The sequence below is a fragment of the Hemiscyllium ocellatum genome, chromosome 13, assembly GCF_020745735.1.
Source record: "Hemiscyllium ocellatum isolate sHemOce1 chromosome 13, sHemOce1.pat.X.cur, whole genome shotgun sequence".
NCBI classification, from domain to species: Eukaryota; Metazoa; Chordata; class Chondrichthyes; order Orectolobiformes; family Hemiscylliidae; genus Hemiscyllium; species Hemiscyllium ocellatum.
Window position 1 is genome coordinate 36,105,962 of NC_083413.1, and position 11,915 is coordinate 36,117,876.

General features: G+C 36.9%; 1 protein-coding gene across 2 annotated transcripts in view; it reads right to left on the bottom strand.

The window, feature by feature from the left end:
- Positions 1-280, bottom strand: part of mcf2l2 (MCF.2 cell line derived transforming sequence-like 2) — a 237,069-nt gene extending 236,789 nt beyond the window's left edge. For both annotated transcript variants that reach the window (XM_060834750.1, XM_060834749.1), the window contains exon 1: positions 251-280. In XM_060834750.1, the coding sequence (XP_060690733.1) occupies positions 251-262 (12 nt within the window). In that variant the 5' untranslated portion in view covers positions 263-280. The remainder of the gene's footprint in view (positions 1-250) is intronic.
- Positions 281-11,915: the final 11,635 nt, after the last annotated feature.

An 11,915-nucleotide genomic window follows, 5' to 3' on the forward strand; every position in this document is an offset into this window, starting at 1 on the left:
GCTCAGCTAGATAAACAGCTATGATCTCAATGAATGGCGGAGTAGGCTTAATGGGTAAATGATCTACTCTTGCTCCAATGTTCCTCTGAAATATCTCAACTTTAAGTACTAATAAAAATACATTTTCCATTTTAGATACAGTTAATTGCTTTACAAAAGATGTCTTATTTCTGGGAAATGCCATAAAAAGGAACCATACTTCTCAGAATAAATTCAATTACAGCAACCAAAGAACTTTAATTCTACTCACTGCAATGCGCATTAAAGATGCTTTGACTGAACTCCATTTGTCTCGGCGTCTGTCAATAATTATGATAAATCCAATACTGGCAGCATCCAGACTGTAATAAAACAGAAACAAGTGTTTGCGCTAAAAGAAATACAATTTTATATCCAAAGATGACCTAATTGGTGTACAGATTATAAGTATTTCTCTGTGATCTTAAAGAATATGAATTGGTTGTTTTAGGTAATATAATTGATTAAATTGAAATTTAATATCGCCATTAAATATTTTGAAAATGAGGAGTGGGGTGTATACAAGTATAATGAATGTAACTTTTCTTTTTGTGCAAGCCTTTTATATTTTATTTTCTTTACATTTGTTTAAAAAATAATTGTTTATTAGAATCATTAGAATTATAAAACCTCTAGTGGCATGCCACCATTTCTTAATAAAAAAGTGATTAAAATAGATAATTAAATGGGGAGAACTTAGAAGGACAATTAAGTTGCTATCAAAAGTTCAATTGAGACGTGACTTTTGTTGTCAGTTATGAATGATGTCATTAAGTTACACTTTCTTTCCATTAGTGACTATATCAACCATGCAGTACTTGTCATTTGTTAATATTCCCCCTGGGTTTGTGATCTGTCCTCTTCATTTCCATTTAATAATATTTCTCTCTCATCTAACTTCCAACAGGGATTATTTACCATTCAGATCTGAGGAGAATCTTAAGGCTCCTTTTCTTTCCTTATAGATTCTGACAAGTCCCTTCTGTAGCATATTATGTATTTTAAGCAGCAGCATGAGTAGAAATATCCAGATAGACAGATCACTCTCACTGCTGTTGAATGGGAAAATATAAAGTTCTAGCTATTAGTATGAAAAGCTCACACAGACTATCATTAATCAGTCTGCAATTGTCCATACAATTTCTGATGCTCAAACAAAGCTTCCAGAATACAGACTAGAATAGAACTGACTGTCAGCTGTTTCTTATCAATGGAAATTGAACAGTCATTACATTGAGCAGCCTGTTTTTCACTTTAAACCTTAAAATCAAAATGTTGCATCAGTACAACAGGGGATCATCTCCTTCAAACCCACCATGTTGGTGACAGCTTTTGTTATATTACATATGTGGTATTGGTGAAGTGCAAAAGATTGCATTGCACTAATACCTATTCTACAGCATTGCTTGTTAGTTGATAGTTATAAAATTCCGATTCATCTGAAGACTTCCCCTTCCACTGAATGTTTCTTTCATAGAAATGTCAAGGTTCTGTAAAACCATCAGTGCATCTGTGATCTTTCCCAGTTTTGTTTTATAATAAATACATACATGTAAATTATATTGTGGGAACAAGCCACTCAGTTCAAACCCATTTGTGGTGGCGGTTCCCCTCATGAAAGTAAATATATCAAATCACATTTATCCAAAGCAATGCAATACATGCATTTGTACCTAGCTCTGGAGGAGGTCTAGTGAAAGACTAACCACATTCTATTATGTGTAATATAGTATGGAGGAGAACCAGCACTTAGATCTTTATCATATTGTGGTATCTACTCCCAAGTTCACTACTACCCAATTTATTTCACCAGTCACAGTCAGATAAGTCAATGCCTTGCACGTCTACTTCCTATTAACAATAACCTAATAAATAATGAATAAAAGAAACCCTGTTGTCTGAAACACTGATGATATTTCCTATTTACAGGGATGAATTACATTGGGTAATCAATTAGAATGTACAACTGTAATAAAAGAGTGTGTCATACTCATTCTGTTATAAAAATCCTAATGTTTAATTTAATGAGCTATGACAGTTAGCTGAAACAAATCCAAAAATTAAGGACAGTTCAATTTCTGTTTTACAAAGGTATATTTATTGTTATCTTTAACGTCATTCCAAGTGATGTTGATAATGTCTTATTATCATACCGCCACAATGACAGCACTTGAACTTTAGTGTCTGCTATTGTGAATCACTATAAATACTGTCCTCTTTTATGGAACACCACACTCTCATATAAAGTTTGGAAACTAAGCACATAAAATAACTTTTAAATACCCATATATACTCGTGTAAAAGTTGATTTTTTCAGACTTTTTTTAAGATTAGATTTTTTAGATTGATTATTACATCAATACTACTTTTGAGGAGCTGAAATTCATGTTTCAGTCCAAAATACTATATCATTAGCAGAAACCCAACTGAACTCTAAATGAATAAATTAAAAAAAAAATACAATAAATTATGGTAAAATGATTGCTGCAGGGGAACTGAGCTCGGCTGAGCAGGACACAAAGGGAGGTTGCCACCTGACTGACCTGATCTATCTCAAACTTTCATGCCAAATTGGTATGAATTGTACATCTAAACACAACAGCATGAAAAAATTCACATTTTCATCATAACATTTATGTACAAAATAATACCTTGACTCAAAATGTTGATCTGTTATCTGTGAAGAACTAAGGTAGACTTTTACATGAGATACAGATTGTTTTGCTACAACGTGCAGTAAGTTAATTTGAATTTAATGCAACGCGATTGATAAATTGGGGACACTGTTTCTAAAGCACGAACTTTTAAAGCGTGTGTTGGTTACAACACGATTCTGGTCCCATTAGTTTAAATGGTACTGCTATTATACAATTTTCTTACAACATGGGGTTGCACAACAACAGAACTACTACGCTATAGCAGAACCGACTGTATATGGAAAATTCCAGGTTTTTTTGGCCAAGAATAGGGGGTCGACTTTTTCTTGAGTATATACAGTATTCATTGTTCCTTATATATTTAAAATTAATATGTTATGCAAAAGTTGCAGTGCTGATCATAATTACCATGATTTACATATCATCAATGAGACTACTTTAGTTAATTCTCTTTCCTCCAAAACTCAATTATAAATTATTAGGAGATGGACAGGTTCAATCTGATAAAAGATTGTATTATTTATTAATATTTTCTCTCATGATGAAACTGGTGGATGAGCACTAAAGCACAAATCCTGCCCCTGGATTAAGCACTTCCCATTTTTGTAGGGTTGGGTTGGGATTTGGACAAGGGTGATTCATGGAGGTAGCTGGTTAATTAAATTGCAGCTGCCCCTACTAACACTGGATTTCAACAAGCGTGGAATCTGAATTCCAAGTGTGCAGAGTGAAACTGTTAAGAGTATGTCTGGACTTTCTGCATTTCTTTGAATAGCCATTGTACACCTTTGGAGAAGCAAGGTTATCCCTTTAGATATCTTCTCACAATATCTTTGTGGAAGTGGGGTGTGAGATTTAGAGGGTTCATTGTCCACTATAGAGGTATATTGCCCTTTGGAATGATTAATGGTAGGCAATTCCAATGCCTGTTGTTATACAATATTGTAATCTGAATGAAATATTTGTTGTTATAAGGCAATATGTATTTAAAGGATTATAAATGTAGTAAATTAATGTTTATGCACAAGGATGTTTTTCAATATAGTGAAGAAATTTAGCTTGTTTTACCTCACCATGGGTCCTGACGTCTGCACATATCAAGTGAGTTGGCACAGTTGGAAAGGGTAATTGTGGGGTGCATTGGTTGGCTGGAGTTGCCAATAAGCTGCCATCAGGTCTATAAAGATCCAAAGAAGTGGATACAGGGTATAGGTTGGCATGGAGGATTTACAGGACTTTGGGATATTCACAGGGCATGAGGAAATATGGGTTGACATGAAGAGAACATGAGAAGAGTGTGAGGGTTGGGGATGGGGAATATGAGGGGTTAAGGCTGGAAGGATTTTTGTTTCCTGAAAATTCACAATAGTGCTTGTGGTCTGAGGCAGGCCTTCCTTCCACACTTGGCATCCTCAACTTCTCAGATCAGGATTGGCTGCCCTGAATTCTAACGTGATCTGCCTTCACATCAGAAACTCAATGTTTTGGCAACCATTTGAACTTGCAGATGAATACCTAGGCCCAATGGACCAGTGCGTAACCCTTATCTCCAAAACTACTAGCACATTTTCTCAAATGTTTGTAACAGCTGTTTCCACTGAAATTACCTATATCCACATTAATGACACAGGTCAATCTAATAGCATTTAATTGGAAAAAATCCTACTTAAAATTCTCACATTGTAATGACGTCCTCATGACAGCTGTTGCTTTGCAGTGCCTCAGATTTACATCTCCCAGCACCTTATTTATTTTTGTAAAGAAGTTCTTGTATCCCAATAATGTGTCTTTCTCCACTACAAAATTATTGCATGTTTAATAACATTTTAATACGAATTTTAATAAAAGAAAATGGGCAAAACAGGTAGAAATAAGAAATATAAATTAAGCATGTTTCATTGTGTTGCATGTTTTGGCAGTGGAATTGCCATAAAAATGCACATGAAAAATGACAAAATATTCCTAATTCTTTTGCAATTGTTTCTAAAAAATGTAATACATTATGTATTTTGTCAATCTTCCTTTGGTATGAATTATAAATTGTGAGACCTGATCCTCTACTACAAAGTACTAAAGCAAGAAAATAAATGTGTTATGGTTTGTTATGTATGAAGAATGTATTGACTATTTGCAATGATTGAAAATGGTTAAAAAAAAAAGTGAAGGGTGCTGATATTACTTATAGCAATCACAAGAGACAACGGTATAACTCACCTTGGAATGCTAGTCAAATACGTTACAACATTCAGAAACTCTTCATCAGAAAGGTCCCCAAAGGCAGAGTGTTCTGGAAAAGTGATGATTGGTGCACCATCCCTGCTACGTCCTCCTATTTTAAAAATATTTCAGTCAGAAGATATTTGTAGGCAAAACATTCTGTGATGATTTGCAGTAGTAACATTTCAAAACAGTTATCACAAAGCTGGTCCTTTTTTTTCCTAAAAGCTATTCTTTTTCTCAAGAATACCGTATCCTTGCTTTTCAGAGGGGTTGTAAACCACTCAGAATCTGTTTAGACTGGTTTGGTACAAAGGTGAAAGAGTTTATTGAGAGGCCTTCTGTTTATATGGAATCAGATGAGACTTCAGACCAAACTGGTCATGTTTTAGAAGTGACCTGTATAATTAAAGTGGAGTGGTCAGTCTTAAAAACTGAAGTTTGAGATGTGGGCTGTGTGAAAACAGGCTGCTAAGTTCTCTCTCCTTCTAACTTGTAAGCCTTTGTTTCATTTTTACTATATTTAAGGGGTTTGCTTATTGGGACTGTTGTGTATATTCAAAACAGCATATTTAAACCTAGTATGGATCGACTGAGTTCTGCAGGGGTTCTATATTCTATTCTTTGTGGTTCATTGTGTAATTTGTGAATACATTTTTGTCTGTTTTAAAACCTCAAGGTCAACCTAGCTAACTTACTCCGAATAATTTTCACTGTACACTTACCGAAAAAAATTGCAAAGTTATGATCTGGGCTGCCTGCTTAAGAATGCTTTGAGTGGTATGGCCTCGTCCATAACACAGTATAGAATGAAAGTTATTGTTAACATTCTCCAACAGACTAAATGCACAGCATGATACAGAACCATGCAAAAGCAAAACACAGATGTTAGAAATTGGGAAATGAAATTTGTCTGACCTGCTGACTATTTCCACCATTTTCTCTTTCATTTCAGATTTCCAGTATACACTGCGTTTTGTTTTAGTGTAGTGGGTGGATCCAATAGCTAACCTCAACAGCAACCACTGTGGATCATTAACTACTATTTGGCCTCAGCATGCCTGAACAAGAAATGGGAAAGTTAACTAGGTTCCTGTGCAAATTGCTACCTTTTTGTTGCTTTCTGGGAATGCAAGATTTGATTCAGCTGTGACCCCAAATCTGAACATCTTGCATCACACAATTTATAGGTTCACACATGAAAAATGTCAATTGGATGAAATACTAGATGATAATAGACAGCCATAAAATAGTACCAAATCATAACATTCTGCACACGCAGGGAGAAAAGTAGAAGTCTTTAAATCGACAACATAGAAGGATACCATTCAGTCTATCTTGCCAGCACCTTAATTGTTAGAACAATTCAATGAGTGGAGTGATGTATATCATAAAGATTTACAAAACATTTAAAATTTTGTCTAATTGTTTTCATGCAATTAAAAATATTAACTTAGCTTTTGTAGTGTGCAGACAGCGAATCAAGTTTGTCCATTTTTGTAATCAGTCTAGTGATCTGCTGACCAGTGAGGCATTATAGTCTGAGGCAAACTACTTTACCAGTAGCTATTACCACCAAATTTGTTTGAAAGAAATGTAACCTGATCAGTCAGAGTAAAAAATAGATCACTTATGTCAACAGTACATAAGTAAAACTGCATTTTTGGGTTATCCTGAATATGTCTCCTGTCGGATGTGTGCAAGTCAGATGAAACCAGGAATGAAATAAAAAATGGAAATACTGTAAATATTCAATAAGTCTGTCAGTGACTATCGAGAGATAAACAGAGTTAATGTTTCAGGTTAACAAAATGGGAAGGGATTTGAAAAACACAAGTTGAACTCACTGCTTACCTCTATACACTACTTCCAAAGAAAAGGTATTGTGATGGTAACCATATAATTCCTGACAATGTTTCAGTTCTACTAACGTGAATATCACTGGCTGGTCAGCATTTATTGTCTATCTCTAATTACACTCGAGATAATGGTGAATTGCCTTCTTGAACTCTCACATACTATTATGGAGGTTTTAACCCTATAGTTTTGGACATACCTGCCATGCAAAAAAGATCCTCATGATCCACTCTGTCTATGCCTTTCTTAAATTTTTACACCTCAATCAGTTCACTCCTCAACCTCCTCTTCTATAAGGAAAGCCCAATCTCTCCTTATAACAGAGAATTTTCATCCCATTGACACTGAAGGAGTTTTGATTTCCAAGTCAGAATGGTGAGTGTCTGAGAGGGGAGCTTGTAAGTGGTAGTTTCCCATATATTTACATCTTTGTCCTTCTGTATCATAGTGATTGTGGGCTGGGGTGAGGGAGAACTGTACTATTGAGTTTTGAGAAGATTTGTAGCTCAGGTTGAGGTTCTGGATGTAGGTTTGCTTGTTGAACTGGAAGTTTCATCACTATACTAGGTAATGTCATCAGTGAGCCTCCAGATGAAGCACTGGTGATATAGCCCACGTTTTATTTATTTGCTTAGGTTTCTTTGGATTGGTGATATCATTTCCTGTGGTGATGTAATTTCCTGTTCTTTTTCTTGGGGAGTGGTAAATGAGATCCAAGTCAATGTGTTTTTTGATAGAGTTCCAATTGGAATGCCATGCTTCTAGGAATTCTCACACGTATCTGTTTGGCTTATCCTCGGATGGATGCGTTGTCCCAGTCGAAGTGGTATCCTTCCTCATCTGTATGTAGAGATACTAGTAAGAGTGGGTCGTGTCTTTTTGTGACTAATTGATGTTCATGTGTCCTGCCTGTTTGTCCAATGGAGTGTTTGTTTCAGTTCTTGCAAGGTATTTTGTAAATAACATTAGTTTTGCTTGTTGTCTGTATAGAGTCTTTCAAGTTCATTAATGAAGCTGCATTAGAACATTATTTCAACGAGCCACCACAAACTGCAGCACAGTGGAACAACAAAGAGTAGAGGAAAATCACCTCTGCAGTGTATTCAAAAAGATCAGGTGTCCAACGAACACAATCCGCTGATTTCTCAGCAACAAACCCAAACAAGCAGACACAACAGTCCAGAAACCCAAGCCACTCTCTCCTACATCAAAGACATCTTGGAAATGACTGCCAGACTACTCAGCTCTCTTGGCATAAACCCATAAACTCGCCAATACACTAAAAAAGCAACTAATGCACTTGAAAGACCCTATACAGACAACAAGCAAAACAAATGTCAGTTTGAATCAAACCACAAATTGGAGCAAAAACACCTGATCTTCTGCCTGGGTAACCTACAGCCTGGAGGACTCAACATTGAGTTCTCCAATTTCAAATAACCTCCCTTTCCATCCCCTGACTCCCTTCCCAGGCTCTTGCCCTCTCTTTCACTCCTCTCTGCCACCAATCAGATTCATTCCTCTCATTGACCAACCAGGTCGTACCCTCTACCGGTTTTTACCTATTCCCACCTCACCACCCTGCCCCTGCCACCCCCTTTATTTGCAGCTCCCCCTACACCCACCCCCAGTCCTGAAGAAGGGTTACACCCAAAATCTTGACTTCTCCACCTCCTGATGCTGCCTGTATTGCTGTGTTCTTCCAGCCTCCTGCCTGTCTCAGGAAAGGGGCTGATTATTTAATACTGAAATGAGAAGAAATGTATTTACTTAAAGTATTGTGAACTATTGGAATTCTCTACCCTAGACATTCTAGATGTTCCACATATATAACTTTGAGGTTGTCAGCTAGCATCAGAAATGAATGAAAAAGGGTGTTAAAACTAAAGATCAGCCATGATTGCCCTAAATGACAGAGTACGCTTGATGGACGGCATGGTCTACTCTTGTTCCCCTTGTTCTTTTTATGTTTCTTTTGTTCTTAGTATTGGACTTTGGGCAAAAGTGAGGCTTTCCACAAAAATTGTACTGGACAAAAAGGTTAAATTAAGCTGACAGGATTTGATGTGATGGAATTGAATAATAGACACAGAAAGGCAGGGCAGTGAAGAAGATATATGGTATGCTTAGCTGGGATATGGAATATAGGAGCAAGGAAGTCTTGTACCAACTTCATAAAATATTGATTAGGCAACAGATGGAACATCGTGTGCAGTTCTGGTCGCTACTCTGTCAGAAGGATGTAATTGCACTGGAGATGGTACAGAGCAAATTTACCTGGATGGTACTTGTGATAAAAAGTCTCAAGTATGAGGAGAAATGAGTTTCTTTTATGAGAGATGTAGATCATGAGAATCTTTTCCCCATGGCAGACATGTCTAAGATCAGAGGGCAAAAGTTTAATGTAACTGGACTTTTTTCATCCACAAGGTGATAGACATATGGAATGCATTGCCTGAGAGGGTGACAGAGGAAGGTACCCTTGTAACATGTTAGAAACACCTGGATAAGCTCTTAAAATGACGGGGCATAGTAGGCATGGACCAAATGCAGATAAATGGGATTAGTGTAGTTTGGTGTTTGTTGGTGGGCTGAAGAGCATTTTTCTATGTTGTATGACTCTGACTATAACTAATAGAATCATAGAATTGCGTCATGACAGAAGAAGGCTGCTTAGCCCTTTGAATCTTCACCAGCTCCCTCCAAGAGACAGTCAACAAAACTCATTCCTTTCCCTAATTCTACTTTCCTGGTCTCTCCATATAGCATTTTATCAAGCCCAATGTAGTCCCACTGCCCCAGTCTCCCAAAACTTTTTATCAATCACAAACTAACTTCATTGTCTGTCTTCTGTCCATAACCTGTTACATGCAGACCTCACTTTGCCTTGAGAAAACTGTGGGGATAAGTGTCTGAAAACAAAGGATAAAATGTTCATTTAATTTCCCATCAACAAAGTTGATTTGCTGATAGCTGTACTTTGAAGCTCTGATCCCAATCAACTCTCCTGCAAGATCTTGCCAGATAGACAAAAATTCTGGTCTTGGAAAATCTAACAGGTTCCGTTCAGATCACTGTTTGAATAATGAGGGAGTGATATTCAGCTCCTGAGGAGTTGACTCTGATTCCTGGCACTCTAAGTCCAGAAATATTTGCAGAGGTCTCTAGTTCTCTTAAAACCAGGTTTTATTTTCAGTAATTAAAGGAAAAGAAATCTTTAAATGCTTTGCTCAGCTATTTTTTTCTAATCAGTTGATTTCCAGTTTAAAAAGCAAATGGTTTCAGTACACATTAACCTGTTGACTTCAGTTTAAAAAAAAACACATAGCAAAATACTCAATTTTATCAAAATAGACCAAAATCTTCCAATTTTTCCAGACAGTCATTAAGTATAAATACATGTTCCGAAAACATAGAACCAGTGAGATCAACAGCTGTGGTTATTAGAGTAGGAGACAGGGTAAGGTACCCTGTGATGAGTAGCTCAGCAACCTGGTCCTTTATAAGTCTTCATCATTTGCAAAGAACAACTCATGAGTGTGATAGACCGTTCTCCATTCACTTGAATGGATGCAACTGCAACCGCACTTAAGCAACGCACCATCTTCCAAGGCATGGCAGTCTGCTTAAGAGGAATATCTGCCACTATACTGATTACCTAACAACTCCACAAGTGAAATGCACAAACTATAATCTACATGAAACACTTTGGCTATATATCAATTCTATCTAGACATGTATCTACATTAACAGAAAATGTTGGAGAAATTCAGCAGGTCTGGTAGCTTCTATGAGGAGAGAATCAGAGTTTATGTTTTGAATTGCTGTTGGTTGAAACTGAGTTAAAAAGATGCAACGTAATGAATGATATACCTTAGTATATCCATAAGCGAGGGAAACAAACATACTAACTATATGCTAGTTGTGGATCAGTTAATTCCGTTTACTAGATGATTAGCGTGTACATCAGAACAATGGCAACAGCATGGGTTTGATTCCTTTTCTACCTGAATAAGTGGACTTGGAACCTGCTTACCCGTCCTACTCTTGAATGTGGAGTCAGCACAACAAAAGTTGCCAATAAAATGGGTCAGAATGAAACATCAGCAAATGCTAGGCCAAAGGTCAGCCTTTGGACAGAGCGCACAACAATGAATTAATTCTATCACATTTATTCTGTTGAGATAAAATTTCTTGGAAATGTGGGATCATGCCGCCCCCTTGTGGTTTCATGTAGCAGAATTATTTTCTCACCAATATCCACAATTTGATGCTCTGTAATGTTTAGTGCATTTTCTTATTGTTCGTTTTCCTCTGCCTGTCATAAAATACATTTCATATTGTTCAATCATGATTGTTGCTGTTCTTCTAAAGGTAACTTATGTATTATCATATCATTAAGATACTGTGCTGAACTTTGTACGCTAACAATACTCAATGCTAATTCTATGCAAATTAAGCAGCAATGTATAACTACACATGCCGAGTTAAAATGGACAACTACCTATTACAGCCTGAGATGCCCTTTTTCTCTGAGAACAACAATATAATAGTATTTCATCACCTGACTCACTTTTTAAATATTTCAAATGGCATGTTATTGTTGCATTATCTGGTAAACATTGTCTCTAATGGAGCTAAGTCTTAATTACTATCCAGCAATCTCACTGGTACAGGAAGTAAACTCTTATTACTGTGGTGTTTGATTCATTCAGACTTTAATAACTGTTGGAGATTTTGAAAATCAAACAAAATGGAAGTTTTTAAGATCTTTTCTTTCATTTTTATCTTAATTATGTTTTTCTTCTTTAGGATGTTCTCTGCACTTTATCTGACATTGAATACCATGGGTGGCACAGTAGTTAGCACTGCTGCCTCACAGGGCCAAAGACCCGGGTTCAATTCCCGCCTCAGGCGACTGACTGTGTGGAGTTTGCACGTTCTCCCCGTGTCTGCGTGGGTTTCCTCCGGGTGTTCCGGTTTCCTCCCACAGTCACAAAGATGTGCGGCTCAGGTGAATTGGCTATGCTAAATTGCCCGTAGTGTTAGGTAAGGGGTAAATGTAGGGGTATGGGTGGGTTGCGCTTCGGCAGGTCGGTGTGGACTTGTTGGGCTGAAGGGCCTGTTTCCACACTGTATGTATGTAATCTAATCTAATTCAACATT